General features: G+C 34.4%; 1 protein-coding gene across 3 annotated transcripts in view; it reads left to right on the top strand.

The window, feature by feature from the left end:
- col27a1a (collagen, type XXVII, alpha 1a) overlaps positions 1-25,024 on the top strand; it is a 229,348-nt gene that overhangs the window by 184,932 nt on the left and 19,392 nt on the right. For all 3 annotated transcript variants that reach the window (XM_087299058.1, NM_001163294.1, XM_087299059.1), the window contains 23 exons: positions 2,188-2,241; positions 2,326-2,370; positions 2,569-2,613; positions 3,899-3,952; positions 4,794-4,847; positions 5,062-5,115; positions 8,177-8,230; positions 9,419-9,472; positions 11,793-11,900; positions 12,959-13,012; positions 13,094-13,201; positions 14,048-14,101; positions 14,229-14,282; positions 16,034-16,090; positions 16,189-16,242; positions 18,372-18,425; positions 18,513-18,566; positions 18,819-18,872; positions 20,656-20,763; positions 20,843-20,950; positions 22,497-22,604; positions 23,901-23,954; positions 24,898-24,960. In XM_087299058.1, the coding sequence (XP_087155184.1) occupies positions 2,188-2,241; positions 2,326-2,370; positions 2,569-2,613; positions 3,899-3,952; positions 4,794-4,847; positions 5,062-5,115; positions 8,177-8,230; positions 9,419-9,472; positions 11,793-11,900; positions 12,959-13,012; positions 13,094-13,201; positions 14,048-14,101; positions 14,229-14,282; positions 16,034-16,090; positions 16,189-16,242; positions 18,372-18,425; positions 18,513-18,566; positions 18,819-18,872; positions 20,656-20,763; positions 20,843-20,950; positions 22,497-22,604; positions 23,901-23,954; positions 24,898-24,960 (1,506 nt within the window). The remainder of the gene's footprint in view (positions 1-2,187; positions 2,242-2,325; positions 2,371-2,568; positions 2,614-3,898; positions 3,953-4,793; positions 4,848-5,061; positions 5,116-8,176; positions 8,231-9,418; positions 9,473-11,792; positions 11,901-12,958; positions 13,013-13,093; positions 13,202-14,047; positions 14,102-14,228; positions 14,283-16,033; positions 16,091-16,188; positions 16,243-18,371; positions 18,426-18,512; positions 18,567-18,818; positions 18,873-20,655; positions 20,764-20,842; positions 20,951-22,496; positions 22,605-23,900; positions 23,955-24,897; positions 24,961-25,024) is intronic.

Below are 25,024 nucleotides of genomic sequence, written 5' to 3' on the forward strand. Positions count from 1 at the left end.
ACTGAGCTCGTATGAATTCGTACGAATTAGCCACTAAACTGGCAAAACGTAAAATACTTACGTTTTCTCGTGAGATCAGGCTGGACAGACAGACAGACAGATGGACTGACGAATAGATAGATAGATAGATAGATAGATAGATAGATAGATAGACAGACAGACAGACAGACAGACAGACAGACAGACAGACAGGTAGATAGATAGATAGATAGATAGATAGATAGATAGATAGATAGATAGATAGATAGATAGATAGATAGATAGATAGATAGATAGATAGATAGATAGATAGATAGATAGATAGATAGATAGATAGATAGATAGATAGATAGATAGATAGATAGATAGATAGATAGATAGATAGATAGATAGATAGATAGATAGATAGATAGATAGATAGATAGATGCCATATGACATTCTAACATACTGTACAAAGTTCCTTTAGGAGAGAGAGAGAAACAGACAAAGCGAGTGTGTGCCAGCTGGCAGAGAGTGTGTGATGATATTGTTTCAACAGTCTGATGTTTTTTGGCTGGACACACACAGCATAAGTTAGTGTAATTATCAGTACACACACACACACACACACTCAGCATTCTTCGAGAGGCAGCTAATGTGTCTGGTCTCTTGATGAAGTCCTTGTGTTCAGGTTTCATTTGTAGCAGTTTTACAGGCAAGCCAAGCTGCGGTTTGTGATATTGCAGAGGATTGAGATGTTTAGGTTTAGAGACTTTTTTTAACTGTATGTGTGTGCGTGTTTGTGTGTGTTCAGACAAAGACAGATTCAGCATAGCTTTGTGTCATCAGTAGACCCCTAGAGCCTCTTAAACATTGACCTACATGCACAACCCAATATACGCCAACATATGCCATATATCTAAATCCTATATTACAGCGCCCCCTAGGGTCGGAGTGTGCACTCACTGGCCACTTTATTAGGTACACCTTACTAGTACCGGGTAGGACCCCCCTTTGCCTTCAGAATTGCCTTAATCTTTTGTGGCATAGATTCAATAAGATACTGGAAATATTCCTCAGAGATCTTGGTCATCACGCAGCTTCTGCAGATTTGTCGGCTGCACATCCATGATGTGAATCTCCCGTTCCGCCACATCTCAAAGGTGCTCTGTTGGATTGATAGCTGGTGACTGTGGAGGCAATTTGAGTACAGTGAACTCATTGTCATGTTTAAGAAACCAGTCTGAGATGATTCCCGTTTATGACATGGCACTGGAAGATGGGTACACTGTGGTCATAAAGGGATAGACATGGTCAGCTACAATACTTAGGTAGGCTGTGGTGTTGACCCGATGCTCAATTGGTACTAAAGTGTGCCAAGAAAATATCCCCTCCACCATTTCACGACCACCACCAGCCCGAAGTGTTGATACAAGGCAGGATGGGTCCATGCTTTCATGTTGTAGACGCCAAATTCTCACCCTACCATCCGGATGTCGCAGCAGAAATGGAGACTCATCAGACCAGGCAACGTTTCTCCAATCTTCTATTGTCCAATTTTGGTGAGCCTGTGTGAATTGTAGCCTCAGTTTCCTGTTCTTAGCTGACAGGAATGGCACACGGTGTGGTCTTCTGCTGCTGTAGCCCATCTGCCTCATAGTTGGACGTCTTGATTATTTTCTCTTTTTCAAACCATTCTCTGTAAACCCTGGAAATGGTTGTGCGTGAAAATCCTAGTAGATCAGCAGTTTCTGAAATACTCAGACCAGCCCGTCTGGCACCAACAACCATGCCATGTTCAAAGTAACCTTTCTTCTTCATTCTGATGCTCGGTTTGATCTGCAGCAGATCGTCTTGACCATTTGTACATGCCTAAATTTATTGAGTTGCAGCCTTGTGATTGGCCGATTAGAAATTTTGACAGGTGGACAGGTGTACCTAATAAAGTGGCCAGTTAGTGTATATTTCAGAATTTGAGAAGCACTTTGAGTTCCATTTTATGGAATGTCACAGTACTGTATGTCGTTTGTGTGTGTGTGTGTGTGTGTGTGTGTGTGTGTGTGTGTGTGTGTGTGTGTGTGTGTGTGTGTGTGTGCGCGCGCGTTTAAATTACTGTTTTATTTTTAAACTGACATTATCATTTATTTTTAAATTTCCGTTTAAGACAGAGCACATGGAATTTGTTTTGACCTTTCTCGTTAACTTATTTATTTGTGTGTCTATTTTAGGGTCCTAGAGGTCCAGATGGGGTGCCAGGTGAGATTGGCACTGAAGGCAAAAAGGTAAAGGGCCATGTCTTCTACAGGACATCTAGTAACCAAATATAAATGCAATTAAATCAAAGTTTAACAAATGTTTCCTCACAGGGTCCTGATGGTCCTCCTGGAAAAATTGGTTTCCCTGGACACGCGGTAAAAACCTTACTATTAAATTCTTAGATTGCATTTCTATGGTAACTATTGCCAAACTAGTGCCTCTACAGTCTTTAATTATGTTTTTATAGCAACTATGTGCAGCTTTTGATTGTGTTTCTCTGGCAATTGTTGTCATGTCACTTCAGTCTTTGATTGTGTTCCAATGGTAACAGTGTCTGTCCAATCTCTCCGCAGGGAAAGATCGGCGAGTCTGGGGAGGTGGGGCCAAAGGGATTTCCGGTTAGTTTCTTTATTAAAAAATATTATACTGTGTATTGAGTGATTTACACTCACTGGCCACTTTATTAGGTACACCTTACTAGTACCAGCCTGGTCCCTCTTTTGTCTTCAGAACTGCCTTAATCCTTCATGCCATAGATTCAACAAGGTCCTGTAAATATTCCTCAGGGATTTTGGTCCATATTGACATGTTAGCATCATGCAGTTGCTGCAGATTTGCCAGCTGCACATCCATGATGCGAATCTCCCATTCCACCACATCCCAAAGGTGGTCTATTGGATTGAGTTCTGGTGACTGTGGAGGCCACTTGAGTACAGTGAATTCATTATCATGTTCAAGAAACCAGTCTGAGATGATTCACACTTTATGACATGGTGCGTTATCCTGCTGAAAGTAGTCAGAGGATGAGTATACTGTGATCATAAAGGGATGGACATGGTCAGCAACAATACTCAGGTATGCTGTGGTGTTGACACGATGCTCAATGGGTACTAATTGGCGCAAAGTGTGCCAAGAAAATATCCTCCACACCAATACACCACCATCAGCAGCCTGAAGTGTTGGATGGATCCATGCTTTCATGTTGTTGATGCCAAATTCTGACCCTACCATCCAAATGTCACAGCAGAAATAGAGACTCATCAGACCAGGCAACGTTTCTCCAATCTTCTATTATCTATTGTCCAAGCCTGTGTGAATTGTAGCCTCAGTTTCCTGTTCTTAGCTGACAGGAGTGGCACCCAGTGTGGTCTTCTGCTGCTGTAGCCCATAGAGATGCTCACGTCGAATGGTGGAACTGTGTGAACAGATGCGCAGAAGTCCGCATCTACATTTGCTGACAGACAGTCTGAACTACTTATCGGAATTATGGGAGATGTCAGCCCGACATTATTTAATTGGATCAACATTTTTTAGTTGTATGCCTTACCCCAAATATAAAAATATATATATATATATATATATATATATATATATATATATATATATATATATATATATATATATAACATATTTAGATCATTTACTTTAATCAGTACTATTGGACTGTGGAGAGACTTTAAACCAGCACAACAACAAATGTTTCTGAAGACAATCACCTACTGCACCTTTAACATTGCACTGGAAGTCTATCGGTGGCTGAAAAGCACTTCTGTGCTTATGGCCCGTTGTTCATTTGTCTTCATATTAATTTATTATTATATTAATCATTGATTTATTGCCTTGTCACTATTATAATAATTTAATTCATTCAACATGTTTTATTCGAATGATCTGTTTCTGAAGGGGATTCAAGGGCCATCCGGGGCTACAGGAGACAAAGGAATCGCAGGGGAGCCAGTGAGTGATGCATTATTTCCGTTCAACACACAGAAACATATTTTTTCCACTGTCTTTTTGTGTAAACCGAGGGCTGGAAATCTACTTTGCGTCTTCTGGGTGTTGAGCAACTCAGAGTGATGAGTTTAAACCAGGGGTGCTCAATCCTGTTCCTGGAGAGCCACCTTCCTGCAGATTTCAGTTGCTACCCATATCAAACACACTTGCCTGTAATTATCAAGTGGTGTTCAGATCCTAATTAATTGGTTCAGGGGTGTTTGATATGGGTAGCAACTGAAATCTGCAGGAAGGTGGCTCTCCAGGAACAGGATTGAGCACCCCTGGTTTAAACACTGTGTATTTTTATCACATTCAGTCCTCAAATATAGATCAATTAAATGGTGTAATAATTGATGTCTGCTTTTTTATTAGGAAAAAAAAATCAACTCTTTGATGCACAAGCTAAAAAATAGATATAGAAAAAATAAACTCGGGTCACTTTAGACCCATGCAGTGCATCAAAGGGTTAATAAACAATATTATGGTGATAAATGTATTTTCTAGTGAGCACTCAAGTTCATGACCTAATTAGTTTTTTTTTTTTTTTGGCACTCATCTCTCATTTGTAATTAGATCAGTGTTTGTGATTATGTACTGAAAAATGTAAATAAGGTTTAGCAGTAGCTTTGCCAAGATATGGAAGCTGTACAAACATACATATGCACACACACACACACAAACATCTGCTTCACGGTTTAACACGTTGGCTTCAGATAATGGGGGATTGCAATGTTGAAATGAGTGCCTGTCTATGTTTTCTAGTATGTATTACTGATACATTATTTTATTTGTTTGGGACAAGGGACCGTCAGGACCTCCAGGAACACTCGGGCCTCAAGGAAATCCCGGACCAAAGGTAAAAGACGCCACACGTACACAAACACTATTTTTTCTTTTGCTTCTGTCTGTTTTCATTCCCCCTGATTGTGATTGATACTGATATTAAAATGATTAGCCTTGATTAATCCTGTTTATACGCTGTTGATTTTGATTAATGAAAGTAATTTCGTTTCATTAATCCATCTGTTTTGATAACAAAAAAGACTTGTTTATGTTTATCTTTCTCTCAGGGCCCTGCAGGAAAAGTTGGTGATTCTGGACTTCCAGGAGAACCTGGAGAAAAGGTGGGATAAATATCAACAATAGGGGTGTCACGATTTCGATTTTTAATCGAAATCGATCGAAATTTATGCTCAATTTCGATTATCGAATCAAAAAATTGAATCGTCGATGCTGCCACGCCCCCATGTCACGTCAGCTTGGCTTGCCAAGCGGGAAAAAAACAGGCTTGTTGAAGTGCTTGTTAAACTGCAGAAGCAGGAGACCCGTCGACAGAACTTAAACCCTCTTCTCTTTCAATGAAGTCGCCGGTGTGTAAGCATTTTGGATTTCCAGTGAGTTATGTTGACATCGTTCGTGTTGTCGACAAAAAAAAACACAGTTTTGCAAGCTCTGCTATGTACGCATTACGTACAGTTCGTACGATAGACAACACCGGCATCGTGATCCTCCGCCCGCCCCCGTTGCAAATCCGCTCGCAAAAAGTACACACTCAGGCCCTGTTTACACTGTCTTTGTTTTTAAATGGCATTTTAGAACGAAAACGATTTGACATCCACAGTGGCGTGAAGCATTTCTGAGCAGCCCTCCTTCCTTTCTACCTCTGAAAATGCACATCACGTGACCACACAGACACAGACGCACACAGCCATGCGCTCGAGACAGCGGGTTCAGGCAGTCAGAGGACTGTTTCAATCTTTCACTCACTTGTACTTTGTCATTTTAGCGAACACCTCAGATACTGTTGGCTGGTCCCTGTTGGTTGTGCGTCTTTTTTTACCGACGCCATTATAACGACACAGATCACTGCCTATTCACGAGTCCCGCAGAAAAAGTGATTGACAGGTGGTAATTATGTGTGTATCTTGCCTTTATTCATTTACTGTATGATTTGTTTATGGGTAAAACAAAGACCATGCAGGTCAGGTAGTTTAAACGGTAGGCTACAAATAATTAATTGGTCATTAATTAATTATTCATAATCGAAAATCGAATCGAATCGTGCCTTTAGAATCGAAAATGTAATCGAATCAAGGATTTGGAGGATCGTGACACCCTTAATCAACATATATACATATAAAGTGAAAATTATTAGCCCTGTTTCAAATATTTCACAAATAATTTAACAGAGCAAGGAATTTTTCACAGTATTTCCTATAGTATTTGTTTTTTTGGAGAAAGTCTTATATGTTTTATTTTGGCTAGAATAAAAGCAGTTTTAATTTTTTTTATAATTTTTTAAATCAACCTTTTTTTTTATCACCGCTGACCGGTCATCAATTGACAATTTTGCCGAGACCCCGTAGTGGGTGGGATGTATGTAGATTGCTAGACGAACATTAACCGTTTTCTCAAAGGATGACAAGCTAACAAAACATTGCTGCAACTCTGATACGAGTTTTATTTATAGAGAAAACTAAAAAGCACTGCAGTGTTTGGGTGTTCAATGCTGGATATTATTGCCTGGACGGTGCGACCGCTTTACGCCGTCTACACGTGTCACTCCTAATATGAAAATGACTTGCACGTGGAAAAGACGTGATATGTAAACGCCCCTAAGGTTTGCTTTCATTTGCAATCTACAGCACTTGATCTTTTTCTTGCACAGACAAGCTGGAATCACCTTATTTAATACATTGACTTTTTGGATAATGTTAGTTTGTATAATACAGGCTTGAGTTAATCAAGCTTATGTATTTTGTGTGATAGGCTATGATGATAATGAATAGCCATTATAGGGGTGGTCAAAGGCATATCTAATATTTTAATTATTAACATTATTATTTAAAACAGAGATCAGAGTGAACTTTTTCTCAGATTCAAAGAGCTGATGCCCCATACATCTTGTTTTGATGTCCTTCAGGGGGATATAGCCTTATTTAGGGGGGTCAATCCCCCCAAAGCCCCCCTGTAATTCGCAACCTGGTTCATTGGTTCTTCCCTGGGCCTTTTTTCGTTGGCAAAGAAAATTTCCATAGATATCTGTTACTTACTCATTTTGCTGCTTGTGGGTTAAATTTGGGTGCTTAAGTGACGTGATGTAGCTGAGAGAATATGGTCATTTTTCAAAATAAAGGATTGTTCAGACTCAGATAATAAATAAAACAGAAATAATTAGTCATTTCTTGTGTGACCCTGCACCAATTGATCCAGGGACCGGTACCGGTTGGCTGCCCAGGGGTTGGGGACCACTGGTCTACAGAACAAACCATCATTATACAGTGACCTGTCTATTACCCCAACTTGCCTAATTAGACTAGTTAAGCCTTTAAATGTCTCTTAAAGCTGAATAGTATTGTAATACTAATACTAATACTGGTAGTCTTCATGGCAAAGATAAAAGAAATCAGTTATTAGAAATGAGTTATTATGGTGAGAATTATTATGTTTAGAAAAATCTTCTTTGCGTTAAACAGAAAATGGGGGGGGGGGGTATACAGGGGGGCTAATAAATCTGGCTTCAACTGTATAATTCATTTTGAATACTATTTATAAGACAAACTATTGTTCATCTAACAGGTTTAATACATTTATATGCAAAAAAGTAAATAAATAAATAAGCCATGTTTAAATTTGCCCTAATTTTAATAACAGATTATTAACAAAAGTCCAACACAACTCAAATAAGAGCTCATATAGCATGCGGTCAACCATCTGGAGATTGCTAATCAACAATTTCCTCCTTTCACAAACCATCTGAGTTTAAATAAAGTCTGCATTTTTAAGAGCTGTTGGCGTTGTTTAGTGCCCAATTCATGAAAAGAGCCTAAAATTAGTGTTAAACCGTTTCCCATCATTTTCTTTCAAGAGGTGCTATTATGCAGCACTAAATGACTGTTGCTAAATCCGATTGTGTTTGGCAGCTCAGATCTGCATTGAGCTGTTGAGTATATATGTGCCAGATGCAGCCTGAAGAGGAACCATATGACTACATTAGTATTGTTAAAGTTAGATAACGTCAGCCTGAGCTCGGCATTGCTCTCTGACGCAGATGTGCAGTCACACACCATTGCTCATTATTGGCATTTCACTGACTGGACTCATGTATTTAAAAGGAACTTGTTATAAATAATGAAAGCATCTGTGTGTTTGGACTCTTATTATGTGTTTTTATTGTTTGCACAGGGGTCAATCGGGCTTGCAGGGAATGCTGGGGCTGCAGGACTTATCGGAGCAAGGGTGAGTGTTAAATATATCTGTGAAAAGCTTTTTAACAGTTTGTCGAGTGCATCGCTGTGGTATATTTGTGGCATTGACTGTTAGCTTGTTCATTTATTTGACTAATTTGAAAAATGTTAGATGTCTACTTGGAAAGGGTTCGAATTTCTGGATAGTAAAATAAAAAAAATATAAAAAACAGTGTTCCATTGGGAATGATACAAAAGTTAAACACTACACGGTTGAGTGTGTAAGTGCTTAATTCAATTCAGTTCTTCTTTATTTCGATAGCGCTTTATCAATGTAGATTGCGTCAAAGCTTCTTAACATAGAAGTTGTAGTAAATTGAAACTGCTTCAGTCAACCCAGGCTCATTCTGAAAACGTAGACCAGCGAACGTTTCTGGAGATCGCGAATATGTCCCGGGAGGTATGTATGGCTGCATTTCATTTTTTCAAGCGAACACTACGGGGCGGAGTGACGCTAATACCTTTCGCACTTGCCGGCTGACCGCTTACCTCCGTGTGGAGGGCTTTCCCACCGCAATCAGTTTGTTCGGTCAGCTCATCGTGTGCGTCGGCGGACTTCAGATGCAGAGAGGAGGAGTTGACAAAGGCGTCCGGGTTCGAGAACGGGGAAGAGCGGTTCCAGAAATCAGGTAAGACAAAAACAGAATCCAAAAAATTAAGCGAACGAGTTCATAACAGGGTGAGAACGTGGTGAAATCTGAAAAAGTAGTAAAAAAAAAAACAGACGAGGGTTTTTCTTTTTCTTGACGGCTTTTCTAAATTGTTGCTCGGGTTTAGGGAAGTGAGCGGGCGGGCGTGTCAATCGGTAAAACTGGTTGGGTTCAGGGAAGGAGGAGAGTGGGTCAGCCGATTGGCCGGTCGCGCAGTCAATCATTCAGTCAGTCAGACAGCGGCCTCTGGTGGGTTGACGCGAGAACAGCGCGGGCACGAACAGCACTCGCGAGAGACGTTCGAGATACGAAAAAGCGCACACAGCGGCCTCTCGCGGATTCGCAAAAACAAAAACTGCACAAATACGTACCTCCCGGGACGTATTTCGCGGTCTCCAGAAACATCCGCTGGACTACGTTTTCAGAATGAGCCTGGGTTGGCTTCAGTCCAGTTTTCAGAGTTGAAGTTCAGTTTAGTTATAATTGTAAAGTGTTTTATTTGAGACGCATCTTCTGTTTGTCTGATACAGGGAGAACCAGGTTTAGAGGGAGAGGCTGGTCCCGCTGGTCCTGATGGCACAAAGGTAATACTTTTTAAACTTTTTTTATTTATTATTATTATTATTATTATTATTATCATTATTATTATTATAATTGTTTATTTATTTTTTCCATTTTGTATTTTTAAAAGACTTGATTATGGGAGCATGTCATAGAAAACCCCAAACAAATCTCCAATAGAACATGGCATTTTTGTTAGGGCTGCACAGTGTTGGAAAAAGTGCACATTGTGATTTCTTTTTTTATTCTGCGATATTTATTGCAATATGAATACAATTTCACTAGATGAATTAAATAAATGTTTGTAAAGAATCTATAATTTTAGATTGATTGGGATGATTCTGTTGGGGAGTGCATAAAATATTATAAACAATCTACAAGCATAGACAAAATCAATAAAGAGAAATATGCTAATTAAATAAACTGTGTTTATTGTTTTCTTGGGAGTCGAACTGTATTCACGTATACAGTAATTTAATAACCAAGTGTAAAAGAATACAGCATAGTCTTCGTTTTATAAACAATTCCATAAAATTAATCGTTTTAATTATTTTTGAAAGGTACAACGGTAGTTTCTTATGCCTGAATGCTTTTAAATCTCACACAGTCATAGGCCTCAAAAAACATTTGCAAAACGATCAGTCTAATCCAGACTCAACATTGTGTAGACTCGCGATGTAACTATTGTGAATGATCACATTGCGAGATCTACACTAAAACAATAGATTGTGCAGCCCTAGTTTTTGTACTTAAATGAGCATTCTTCATCATATGTGCAAAGTTTGGTGAAAATTAAATTCTAAAATAAAAATTTGCCATTTTCAACCCTGGCTTTAAAAGGTACCTATTACGCCCATTTTTACAAGTTGTAAAATAAGTCTCTGATGTCCCTAGAGTGTGTATGTGAAGTTTCAGCTTAAAATACCGAAGAAATAATCTTTTATAACTCTTTAAATCTGCCCCATTTAGGCTTTGATCCTAACTGTGTCATTTCGGTGACTGTCGCTTTAAATTCAAATGAGATTGTGCTGTTTTCAGAAGAGGGCAGAGCTACAAATGCCTGTGTGTCAGCATAGTGGCAGATTCAAGAACAATACCAATGTCCTATTCTAACAAGGGAGAGATGGTCTCTAATGGGCGGGGCTTTCCCCCTCTGATGACACGTACAAAAGGAGAATGTCAATCAAACACATTTTTACTATTGGAAGTTGATTATATCCACAGACTGTTGTCACACAATTGTGTTTAAACCTTTTATAAAAGTGATTTTTGCATAATAGGTTGTCTTTAATATGTAAATTACATACAAATTGTAACACTTTATAAGTTGCTAAATTAAATTTAAAAAGTATTGCCTAAAATAAATTAGTATGTCATTCACACATTGAAACTATGAGGGGAAATGGCAAATGTATGTTATATAATTCAATTTTTGTTTCGCAAACAGATTTTGTACGTATTGCAATGGTCTGTTTTTGCAAATGAATGCAAGTTTTAGTGCAGAAATGCATTGCGGGTTTGGTTTAAATCCGGAAATACATTGGAGTTTTGCATATTACATTTCAACTGAACTGTGCTTTATGCTTCTATATTTAATATTCAGTTATACTGCATTATATTTTTGACTGGACTAGCACTGTCAGATGAGAAAAACAGAACTGAACTGAGCTAAAAGAAAATGTCATGGTCTTCTGCAGAGCAGCTTTATAGCTGAATCAAGCTTGTTTTATAATTGATGCAATTTTGAATCAACTTTACATTGACTGGAGCTGAATAATTATTGTATTGTATTATGTTAATGGGTAATTATGAAACATTTCACAACTGATTAACTTATATTATAGTATTGATATAACTTGAATCAACATTGAAGGCTGAAGCATAAGTTCTGTGATTGGTCGGCTGCATGTTTACAAGTATGCAGTCCTGTGAAGAAGCTCCGGATGGAGACTGTTGTTTTGTGTTCACCTTGTAATTAAAGTTGTTGCCCGTGCACTGATTCCCACCTCAAAATGAGCGAGTTTGGGCCACTTGTACTATAAGGTATCGCTCAGGAAAAAACCCATGAACAAACCCGACACAGAGAAACACCTACTGCCAACTAGCATTTCTGAAGTGTTACTGCAGAGCAAAACAAATAGCGCGCAGAAGTATAAATGCACGGCTACAGCCGTTGCATGCGCCGTGGGTCACACCGATTACTTGATGCAGAAGTATAAATCAGGCTTTAGTTAATAGATTATTATCTTAGAATATTATCTTAAATTTGCTTATTTTTATGCTTTTATTTAAACAATATGTATTGCATTAAGCTCTGTATTAATAAAGTTGACTTTTGAACAGGGTGAAAAGGGTGACATGGGCACAGAAGGTGAGCAGGGGGTCAGAGGTGACCCTGGAATTAAGGGGAAAGACGGGCCACCGGGCGACCCTGGACTTACTGGAGTCAGAGTGAGTGATGCAACATATTGCTTTTTATTTTACTTTATAAATTTGTGTTCAAAATAATAGGAGTGTGTTGGAATAAAAAATTTAGTAAAGCTCAAAATATATATAATAATATAATTTTTAATGCATGCAGAAAAGATTGGGAATATGAATATACAGTACAATAAAAATGTAATAAATATATAATAAATATAATAAAAATATAATAATAAAATATAATATAATAAAAATTATTATAAGGATTTTGAACACAACTGTTTATACACACAATGTGCATGATGCATGTAGAGTTTAGGATTGGTAAAATAAGCCAACAATAGAGTGATATTCTACTCTCAAACCCACCAAAAACAAAAGATATGTCAGTCTTTAGTGGATATGAACATTTTGAAATGATACACATATTTTGCAAAATTCTGGAAGGTAAACTGCTTTACAATAAAACCCACACATTAAAAATAGAAATGTTATAATTGTACAAATACAAATAATGTTTTATGGAATATTATAAGTCTCAAAAAGCATTTTATGATGTTATTGAATGCTGTTATAGTATTTTCTGATTCTTTCCTTATATTTCTATTTTTTTTGTTTATATTTTAGTATTTTGATGTCATTTTTGTAAATTTTTATTTAGCTTTAATCTATTTGAATTTTAATAAAAAAACATTTTATGATGTTAGTTCCCAGATGTGCATTCTTTAGTAGGATTTTATTTATTTATTTATTTATTTATTTATTTATTTATTTATTTATTTACTTTATTATTTTTATTTATCTGTTTATTTTATTTATTTTTATTTATTTGTATTATTTTATTCCACTTTATGAAAATGTCAACTTATTATCATTTTTATTATCATTTTAATTAACAATAAGAACACTGGTCTGTCTTTCCTAGTTTGCAAAATGAATGTAGAATTTTGGTTGATTTATTTATTTATTTATTTTTAATTAAAAAATATATATATATATATTTTATGCCAGTCGTTATGTCCGATATTTGATTGTAAAATTGTGGTAGGTATTTAAAAAACAATCATTTGCATACTGTATTTCAGGGTCCTGAAGGAAAATCTGGTAAAAGTGGCGAGAGAGGGAAACCAGGGCTTAAGGTAAGACATTTGAGCTTCTCATCATTTAGTTTGGTTTAAAATCATCTTTAATATCGACGACACTTGCATGCTCCCCTGCAGGGTGCCAAAGGTAACATCGGTCATCTGGGCGAGACGGGAAGTGTGGGAAAGATCGGGCCAATCGGAACCACTGGACCAAAGGGCTCTCGAGGAACTATCGGACATGCGGTAAACACACACATACGTTCTCATTCAAGTCATTGTGACATGATTATAATCCTTTTTTATTTTTTATATAATACAGCAGGAATTATCAATGCAATAAATGTACTTTCACTTCCACTCCCCCTTCAATGACATCTCTTTTCTGATTGGGTGTAAGGTCTGTCAATCAAATGAGATCCACCAATAGGAAACACCATCTTTATCACACATATTTTCACACTGATATACAGTTGAAGTCAGAATTATTAACCCTCCTGTGACTTCACTTTTCTTTTTTAAATATTTCCCAAGCGATGTTTAACAAAGCAAGGAAATTTTCACAGTATGTCTGATCATTTTTTTTTCTTCTGGAGAAAGTCCTATTTGTCTTATTTCAGCTAGAAGAAAAGCAGTTTTTAATTTTTTTATAACCATTTTAAGGTGAATATTAGCCCCCTTAACCAATATTTGTTTCCGATTGTCTACAGAACAAACCATTGTTGTACAACGACTTGCCTAATTAACCTAACTCTTCTAATTAAGCCTCTATATGCTACTTTAAGCTGAATACTAGTATCTTGAAAATATTTAGTCAAATATTATGTGCTCTCATCATGCCAAATATCAAATAAATCAGCTATTAGAGATGAGTTATTAAAACTGTTATGTTTAGACTTTAACTGTATATCACAATAGGGAGTAACACACCATTGAAAAGTCCATTTAATCCTATATTTCAGTTTAAATGATCAATATGTTGATGACTTTGCTTTAATGTTAACAAAAAAAAACTGTCTTGCCATTTTTGTGTGGCTGATTTTTTCATGTGATGAGCTAAAAACGGTAATGAAGTTGACTTGTGTGTTTTAGGGTGCTCCTGGGCGTATGGGCTTGCAGGGCGATCCAGGTATATCAGGATATGAGGTGAGAGCAAAAGGCAAATGTAATTATGTTATAATATTAGCACATCAACTATCATTGATTTCCACATCATTAAACATGTTTATCGTACATTAGAAAGGTACATTAGAACTTTTTTTTTTATTTACAGGGTCACAAAGGACCTCAAGGTCCAATTGGACCCCCGGGACCAAAGGGTGCAAAGGTAAAGCATATTTATGACTCTATTTGTTTATAAATGTAGTACTTGAAAGTTTAAACTGAAAAGTGTCATTAATTAACTTTATAGCTTTTTTATTGATATAGTGCCTAATTCAAACGAGTAAAAAGAGCTAATATTTAACCGTATTGTTATATAATATAATTATTGTATAATATAATATTAATACTATTATATATTAAAATATTTCAACTGTTGTGCAATTTAAAGTGTGTCCTGTTCAAGAAATGCTTTTCATTTTATGTCAGTCAGTAGGTTTAATTTATTTGAAAGAAATTTTTAGACATTGAGAATGTAATAAAATTTAGTTAGATCGCTTTTATATATTTTAAGCATGTAAAAATAAGTTATAGATTTAATTTTTACATAAACATGTCTGTTATGCTGACATCTTTATTGCATTTTATATGCTTAATAAGTGTAAAATAACCTTTTTGTTAATGTAATTTTATACAGACACCAAAATGAGACAACGTGTTTATAGTTATTTATTTATTTATTTTTATTTATTTATTTAAAATTTTTATTATACAATTGTATTATAATGTACAATAATTACTTATTCTTATTATTACTTATATTTTATGCATTTGCATATTTTAGTAATGCATTTTCATATTTTAGTAATGCATTTGCATATTTTAGCGAATTATATAATTAAAATGTTTATAAATTAATTAAAACAATTAATAAATGTAATTATTATTTGTTTACAATTATATGTAAATATTCATATTTAATTTTTATTTTTTGTTTTTAATTGATATTTATATTTGTCAATTTATTTATTATCATTATATAGTTTATTCATTTTATATACTTAATGTGTATAACATTATAATATACAACAATTACTTATTTATTTACATTTTATGCATTTGCATATTTTAGTAAGTTATATAATAAAAATGTTCATAAATTAATTAAACAACATAATTAATAAAAAGCATGAAATTATTGTACGTTATTTTTATATATGTAATTGTTCATATTTAATTTAATTGTTTATCTTTAATATTTATATTTATCTATTGATTTATTATCATTATAGAATTTATTCATTTTATTTGCTTATTAAGTGCCTAAAATAACCTTTATGTAAATATAATTTTATACAGACATCAAAATAGGACGTGTTCAATGTGTGTATAGTTATTTATTTATTTTTATTTTTTATATTACAATAACATTATAATATGCAATAATTACTTATTCATTTATTTATATTTTATGCATTTTCATATTTTAGTGAATTGTATAATGAAAATGTTCATAAATTAATCAAAAACATAACAGTTTATTAAAAACATGAAATAATTATCCATTATTTATATATTTATGTAATTGTGCATATGTAACTTAATTGTGTATTTTTATTGATATTGTTATTTATTAATTTATTTATTAATTTATTTATCATCATTATATAGTTTATACATATTTCATTTGCTTATTAAGTGAATAAAGTAATCTTTTTTATAAACGGAGTTTTACAATGTGTTTATATTTATTTATGTGTTTTTTTAGACAGACAACATTTAATTATATGTTTCTAGTTTGTTAATAAACTACAACTTTATTTAAGATACATTTATGATACTTTGTTTATGTTAAAAAAGCTAATAATCAAATAAAAAGCAGAGGCATAATAAAACAGCATATAAAGAAATACAATAAGAGTAATTTAATTATACAGGTAAATAAAATAAAATCTTTTGGATTGTTTAATGTTCTAGGGTGAACAGGGGGATGATGGGAAGGTGGAGGGTCCGACCGGTGCACCGGGTCTCAGAGTGAGTCTCTTGTTTTCGTTTTTATATCTGTCTGTGATTTCCTCTAAATTCATTAGCGATTTTCACAACTTTATGCTTGTTGTTTTGTGTATTTTCAGGGTCCCGTTGGAAAGCGGGGAGACAGGGGTGAGCCAGGAGATCCAGGATATGTGGTGAGATAAACACAGCTACCCACAGTGCATACTATTGTCTTTCTGCATATGAAGAATATTAGCTCATTTACTTGTGCACAGCAACTGACTGTTTCCTATATTATATTGACAATCGCCAACTGGGGTTAAAATGTGTTTAACATGATAACTGAGTAAAGATTTTTAAAAATGTGTTATCGATTGCATCCTGATGAAGACTTTTCGGACAGTTTTGATGTTAGATAAAAATATCCTCCAGCAGAAATGTGGTTCGAGTAGAGATGTGTTCACTTAAACCATAGATATTTGCAGAGAAAAAGTTGTGCCCTATTATTTGTGATGATAGCTAAGGAAATGGTAAAAATGGGTCATGTTTATTGGTAGGAGTTTATTTAAATCAAAGATTTAGTCAAACATAATAAGGTTTCAGTAGGTAACTGCGTTCATTAACATGCACTATGAAAAATACTATTTCTGCAGCATTTATTGATCTTACATGATTTTGATATCTACAGTAAATAGATTTTTAAAAATCTTATCACTTGTAAAGCATTTTTGATTAACGTTAATAATTGCATTGTGAACTAACATGAACAGTAAATTAAAAATATAATTGAGCTTTTTATTCAGTAAAATGAAGGTTGTGTGATGACAAAAAAAGATCTTTATTTATATTTTGCTTTGCGTTTTTGTGCTGGTACCAGTAGATGGCAGCAAATCCCTGTTTTATTGAGTGATTCACTGAATCATTTATTCAAACTGTTCATTGTAAGTGGCTAATTCGTTTAGAAGCAAAGCATGTGACTTCATATATGAGTGAATGACTGAGTCATTGACTGTAATGATTTGTTCAAAAAACAATGAAGTCAGGAACGGAATGGATTAGTGCATGAGGCTTTGTTTAAAACTATTTTCATTGGTAAAATAATAATAATAATAGTAGTAATAATAATAATAATAATAATAATAATAATAATAAGGCTTCTAAATATCAATAAATTAAAGTTAACTTCTTTTAAATCAGTTGTATAAAACCATAGTTTTATACCATAAGCACAAACCAATTGTGCTTATGTCATATTAGTGAATGACATCATATCTTATAAATATAAAAACATATCCTTTTATTGATTTAATTTTTCTTAATAAATTTTAACTTGTAATTATATTAAAGCTTATGTCAACTGCATTCCAAAAGTCAGATAAATACATAGATAAATGTTAATTAAGTGCCCTCAGATATCCTGACTGTGGTTAAATGTAGACATTATTATCTATTTTATTGATTACTTGTTTATTTATTTTTTTATATTTTAAAATGTTTTTTATGATTTTATATATATATATATATATATATATATATATATATATATATTTATATATATATATATATATATATATATATATATATATATATATATATATATATATATATATATATAATCATAATTTTTTTTTAAGGTCAAAATTATTAGCCCCTTTAATCTATATTTTTTATAATATATAAATATATAATATATATTTTATAATTCAATAGTCTACAGAACAAACCATCATTATACAATAACTTGCCTAATTGTACCCTAATTACCCTAGCTGTATAGAAGTGTCTTGAAAAATATCTAGTAAAATATTATTTACATTTATCATGGCAAAGATAAAATAAATACATTATTAGAAATGAGTTATTAAAACTATTATGTTTAGAAATGTGTTGAAGAAATCTGCTTTCATTCAAACAGATATCGGGGACAAAAATAAACAGGGCAACTTATAATTCAGGGGGGCTAATAATTCTGAACTCAACTGTGTATATATAATCGCTAATGTTTATGTAGTTTATTCTAGCTTTGTTCCTAGTAAACTTCAGCACTTTGTTTACTTTTGTATACTTTACATATAAATCATTATAAACATATTAAAGGTTTTATATTTGCTGTGCTATACAATAATAATAATAATAATAACAACAATAATAATAATAATAATAATAATAATAATAATAATAATAATAATAACAATAACAATATGTTTTATTTATATAATTTTCAAAAATAATATTACATTACAGCCTATTTAAACCGTATTCTAACAGGCTTTACAGATTCCTAAACATTATAGTTTTTACATTGTTTTGTGTGCATTTGCAGGGTCAGCAAGGTGTTGATGGTTTACGTGGAAAACCTGGAGCTCCTGGACTGCCTGTGTGTATAATATCATATCAGAACATGATTTCCTACATAGCTGCACTCCAGTGCACAAAAAAATGTTGTTATTAAATGTATTTTTAGGGCGATCCTGGTCCACGTGGAACACAAGGCCCTAAGGGATCCAAAGGAGAACAGGTAACGCCACGCTATGCTCATATGGGTGTTATCAAGTGTGCGTAGGTTTTGTAGGATTTCAGATTTCATTATTTATGTTTTGGATTGGCAGTCATAAACAACATGTGGTAGAAATCAGAGCCATGTCACATACTTCAGTAAGATGAGTTAGATGTGTGTGTACGTTCACGCTGTATACGATTAGTTCTTGGCGTTACGTCTTTTTCTCACATGCTTTCTGTTATTGTCTGTCGTTTTCTCTCTTTCTCAAAGGGTCAGAAGGGCAAACAGGGTCAGCAGGGAGAGCGTGGCAGCAGAGGATCACCGGTAAGAGGACAAAACACTCAGAAATGTGATTAAAAATAAATATTCTAAAATAATTTGTATAGGGAGAAGAAATATGAATCTATATTCAAATTTCAAAGACATAAACTAGAGCAAAACCATCTGCCAAATTAAGAAATATGTGCATAATTAATATAAACGTAAATGACAATTGTGGAATTTAAGCACTCTCAGTGTCATTACTTTACAGCAAAAAGAAATGTACACATTATATCATTATATTATGCATTAACATTATAATGTACAATAATTGCTTATTTATATTTTCTGCATTTGCATATTTTTGCGAATTATATAATTAAAATGTTTATAAATTAAATAAAACACAACATAATTGATAAAAACATGAAATAATTATGCATTATTTATATATATATTTACAACAGTTCTGTCTGGTTCTTGAATCTGATTGGCTGATAGCCGTGATCTATTTCAGTAATATCAGCACCCATACAGCTTCTTTACTCTTTGTGTATTACTCCGCCCACATACAACGAGTAAAAAGCAGACACTACAGATCTAAAGTTTAAAAGATGCTTGCTCAGCTGTTTAACTGTCAGCTTATGATTTGAATCCAAGGTGGAAGAAAGTAGTTCCTTATACAAAAGGGTTTTGTTTTTATATACATAATTATGCCCTCAAACTGTTGTATAAACGCAATATCACACTCGTAGCAGTGCGATATGGCTGTATATCGGCTCTGGTGGGGGCATATATATATATATATATATATATATATATATATATATATATATATATATATATATATATATATATATATATATGACAATATTCATTCTTGCCGGGGGTGTGGGGGGTTTGTATTCACCCATCCCCAGTCCCCACCAATGTAAAGCGCAAACCTACGCCCTTGTGATGGATCAAAGTGAACAAAATCTTCACTTCCTAAAAAAACTGGCACCAAATAATAACATAAAAAACATAGCAGTGCGATATGGCTGTATATCGGCACTGTTGGGGGCACTAAGCACACACTAAGCAACGCACGCCTCCCACCAGTGCCGATATACAGTCATATCCCACTGCTACGAGTGTGATATTGCGTTTATTGCATTTGTGTGTGTGTGTGTGTAATTGTAAATTATTTCATTTTTAATTTATATATATATATATATATATATATATATATATATATATATATATATATATATATATATGAGCAATATCACACGAGTAGCAGTGCGATATGGCTATTTATCCACACTGGTGGGAGGCGTGCGTTGTACCTTAGTGCCCCCACCAGTGCTGATATTTCCTATAGTTATATAATTTATTCCTAATTTATATTTTTCAGTAAGGTATTTTGTATAAAAGCATCTGCCAGATAAATAAATAGATAATACCAAATGGCTCTTTTTTGTTATATAATAATAGTTTGTTATATAATATGTTAAATATTGTTAAATAATATTATTATTTAAAAATATGCAAGTATGCATGCTTATCTGCATATAGCTTTTTATGTTATTTATTAGTTATTCAAAGTAAAATAAATTTTTAAATAATGTTGTTAATATTTTTAGTTGGTGGGTGATTCCGCTGTGGCGACCTCTGAAGTAGAGACTAAGCAGAAAGAAAATGAATGAATGAATTAAATAATTTTTTATAATGTATTTTCATTTATTTTGTGGTGAAATTACATTTTTTGCTCTACATATATCACCCTAGTACAATTTAATGGCATTCCCACATTTGTATCTTTCCCTTTTGCTTAAACATCCCTTTCTGTCTGTCTTCTCCTCAGGGTGTTGTTGGGTTGCCAGGTCCTCGAGGTACTGTGGGACGAGAAGGACGAGAGGGTTTTCCTGGTACAGATGGACTTGCTGGAAAGGATGGAAGCAGAGGAACACCTGTAAGAGTTCATCAGCAAACCTGTGATTCCTGATCTATGGTCTGAACAGTATTTCTTACAGATTCTCTCTCTCCTTCAGGGCGATCAGGGAGATGATGGAGAGTTCGGTTTGCCTGGTAAACCTGGTGCACCTGGAAAAGTTGGCGTCATCGGTTTACCAGGCCCACAGGGGTCATTCGGTCCAAAGGTCAGAATTACATTTCACCAAATTTATAACCTTTTAAATTCATGTTTCCTAAAAGTATTTATTTTAAAATGGCAAGGTTAAAAAATAGGATATTATAATTATTATAACATTTATATGTACTTTTATATGGTTTTTACTATTATACAAAAAAGCACAAAATAATGTCAGATCAAATGTTTTTTGCTATAATAATTTAAATATGAATGAATGCGCAATGTCCTCCTGTGAATTTTTCTTTCCCAAATATTCAAATATTTGCCAAGTGCTGTTTAACCAAGCATGAACATTTTCACAGTATTTCCTTGTATGATGTATCTTCTAGAGGAAGTCTTATTGCTTTTAGTTTAGCTGAAATAAAATCCGGTTTTTACTTTTTTTTTTATTTTAAGTCAATATTGTTAGCCATCTTTAGAAATGTATTGTTTTTAACTGTCTACAGAACAAACCACTGTTGTCCAATAACTTTCCTAGTTAACCTAATTAATCTAGTTAAGACTTTAAATAATACTTTAATGTAAATACTAGAATCTTGCACAATAACTAATAAAATATTATTTACTGTCATCATGGAAAACACAAAGGAATTTAGTTATTAGGAGCTAGTTATTAAAACTATTAAGTTTAACGATATGTTTAAAAAAATCTTTTCTTTGTTAAACATCACTTGGGAATTGCTTGGAAAAAATAAAAAACAAATAAACATTTATATATACAGTTAAAGTTAGAATTATTAGCCCTCCTCTGAATTTTTTTTTCTTTTTTAAATATTTCCTAAATTATGTTTAACAGAGCAAAGACATTTTCACAGCATGTCTGATAATATTTTTTTCTTCTGGAGAAAGTCTTATTTGTTTTTTTTTTCAGCTAGAATAAAAGCAGTTTTTAAGTTTTTACAAACCATTTTAAGGTCAAAATTATTATCCCCTTTAAGCTATATTTTTTCTTGATAGACTACCTAACAAACCATTGTTATACAATAACTTATCTAATTACCCTAACCTGCCTTGTTAACCTAATTAACCTAGTTAAGCCTTTAAATGTCACTTTAAGCTGTATAGAAGTGTCTTGAAAAATATCTCAATATTGAAATATTATTTACGGTCATCATGGCAAAGATAAAATAAATCAGTTATTAGAAATGAGTTATTAAAACTATTATGATTATAAATGGTGCTGAAAAAAAATCTTCCCTCCGTTAAACAGAAATATATATATATATATATATATATATATATATATATATATATATATATATATATATATATATATATATATAGTTTGGGTTTTTATATCCATATTATAAGGCATTGTTATTAGAAGTCGAAGTTATTATATTATATTATTATATACAAAACTTTTTGTAAATAAATAGAATATAATTTAAAAATACATAGATTTTAAATGTTTTTTTTTCCTATTTATAAAATGTTTATATTTAAAATGACAAAAACTCGAAATATAACAAAATATAGTTAAATATGTCTATATAGTATGATCTTATACATCATGCAAATACTGCTTCATGTTGATGTGCTGATGTATTTAGGGTGAGCGAGGTCTCCCTGGTCACCCCGGCCCTTCAGGAAAGAGAGGATTTAAGGGAGGAATGGGTCTTCCTGGACCTCAGGGAGACCGGGGATCTAAAGGCCAACCTGTGAGTACCACACACGCGTATATACACACATGTTGATTTTGGTGGTTTACAAGTAGGATATATATGGTTTTAGCATCAATATAAATATGTGCAAATTTGTAAAAGTCCAATTTCAAGTCAATTTAAACTATTTGGACACAAGAATATAGATTTTCTTTAATCCAACAAAGTTTCATTGGGTTATCGATAAAGATATACCATGTTATTATTGAATTTCTGTACGTTAATACTGTTAAACTCCACCAAAAACCATCAAGCGTTTATTTCATTTATATGTGTCTTCGATTGTTTTCCTCTGTGCTTTAATTTTTATTCTTACTTATTTATTTTTTTTTGGTAAGCTAGGGAATAAAATGAACTAAGGCAACATGATCGTTCTCCTAATTGCCCACTGCTAAAAATCTTTTAAAATATGAAGCAACCCCCCACAGAGCTCGCTGAGGCCCCCTTGTAGGTCAGGACCCCCCTGTTGTAACCGCTGACCTAGGTCATACCCATGTGATTATGCAAATTTCTGTCCTCATAATCCCCTAAAACCTGTAAACAAACACACACTATTAATTCAATTTAATTCAAGTTTATTTGTAAAGCGCTTTTTACAATAACTATTGTTTCAAAGCAGCCAGGGCCAGCGCGTCCATTGAGGCAACGTATGTGACCGCCTAGGGCGGCAGAATAGAAAGGGCGGCGTCCGTGACAGTTATGTCCGCGATACCTCCCTCACCCTCCCGTCGTCTCAGTTATGTCCACGATACCTCTCTCACACCCCGCCGCCTCAGTTATGTCCACGCCTAGGGCGGCTAAATGAAGAAGGTGGCGTCCGCGACACCTCCCTCAACACCCGCGCCCTCAGTTATGTCCGCGAAATCAATTTGATAACCGGTCACTTCGGTTTTCACTTTCGGGTTGAGGGCGGCATGATGGTCCTTTGCCTAGAGCGGCAGTTCAGCTTGCTCCGGCCCTGAAAGCAGCTTTACAAATGTGCACACTACTGCATTACAATCAAATTCAGTTAGTTAGCATGACTTTATTAGTTAGTACTAACTTAAATAATTAACTAGTAACTAATAGCTTTTTACATTTAAAGTTATTGTATATAAGTTAACCTGCAGTTATATATATATAGGTGATGTCTGTGTGTACATGTTCGATGAAGTGTATTAAGTGTATGTGTTGTCCTCGAAAACGCTATTAACACTGCTATTATTCACCATTGACTCACATACACACTGTATCCTGCTTACTAAAGACCCAGACTTTTTGTGAGCAAAGCATTAATAGTAATCTTTGATTTAGGGTGACATCGGGGAACCCGGCTTTCCAGGAATGCTGGGAATGTTTGGACCAAAGGTGAGTTTTTTTCAGCCTTTGCCAGACATTCATTCATTCATTTTCTTTTAGCTTAGTTGCTGATTTATCAGTGGTCGCCACAGCGGAATGAATCACCAACTCATCCAGCATGTGTTTTACACAGCAGATGCCCTTCCAGCTGCAACCCAGTACTGGGAAACATGCATACACACTCATTTATACACACAAACGACTGCCAATGTAGTCTACCCAATTCACCTATAGTGCTAGTGTTTGGACTGTGGGGGAAACCGGAGCACCCGGAGGAAGCCCACTGCAACACTGAGAGAACATGCAAGCTCGGCACAGAAATGCCTACTGACCCAGCTAGGACTGGAACCTGCGACCTTCTTGCTGTGAGGTGACAGTGCTAACCACTGAGCCACCGTGCTCTCCCCTATTGTCAGACAGTATCTGATTTTAAAAGTGAAAAACAGAAGTGTGTGTGTGTGTGTGTGTGTGTGTGTCAGCCCAAGAGAAACAAACACAAGACTAGATTGATCATTTCGGAAAGTGTATCTTCCTCTGGGACGTGTGTTTTCCTCCACACACTCAAAGAGCCTCATAATTCACACTAACAGAGGTGTGTTTTTGTCAAGAGGCGAGATGTTTTTCACAAAACCCGCAGTCAAGAGCTCATAAAACAGGACAAGCATGTGTGGTTGTGGTGTCACTGTGCTCTCCTAATTCATGCAGACTCAAACTAGAAGAACTCGAGTGGAAAAATGAAGCCCACCGGTGGTCAGTGGTCTGACAGTGAGGAATAGCCACATGTTTTCATGCTGTCTGTGGTGTCTGAATGTTCCGCTTCATTGACTCTCTTCTCTAGAGTTCTTCATAACACACACACGCACACACACACGCACATTAAACCTGATGTTGGGTTCGACACAGCTGTGTATTTGTGTGTTGTTTGTGAAAGCTTTTCCGGTTGTTTGTTCAGGGGCCTCCTGGAGACTTTGGACCAAAGGGGATTCAGGGACCCAAAGGACCCCAAGGCAACATGGTGAGAAAACAAGCATCCATCTACCTGTCTGTCTGTCTGTCTGTCTATTCATCTATCTATCTAT

This window comes from Danio rerio, chromosome 21, assembly GCF_052040795.2.
Source record: "Danio rerio strain M-AB ecotype USA chromosome 21, GRCz13ab, whole genome shotgun sequence".
In the NCBI taxonomy this organism is placed as follows: domain Eukaryota; kingdom Metazoa; phylum Chordata; class Actinopteri; order Cypriniformes; family Danionidae; genus Danio; species Danio rerio.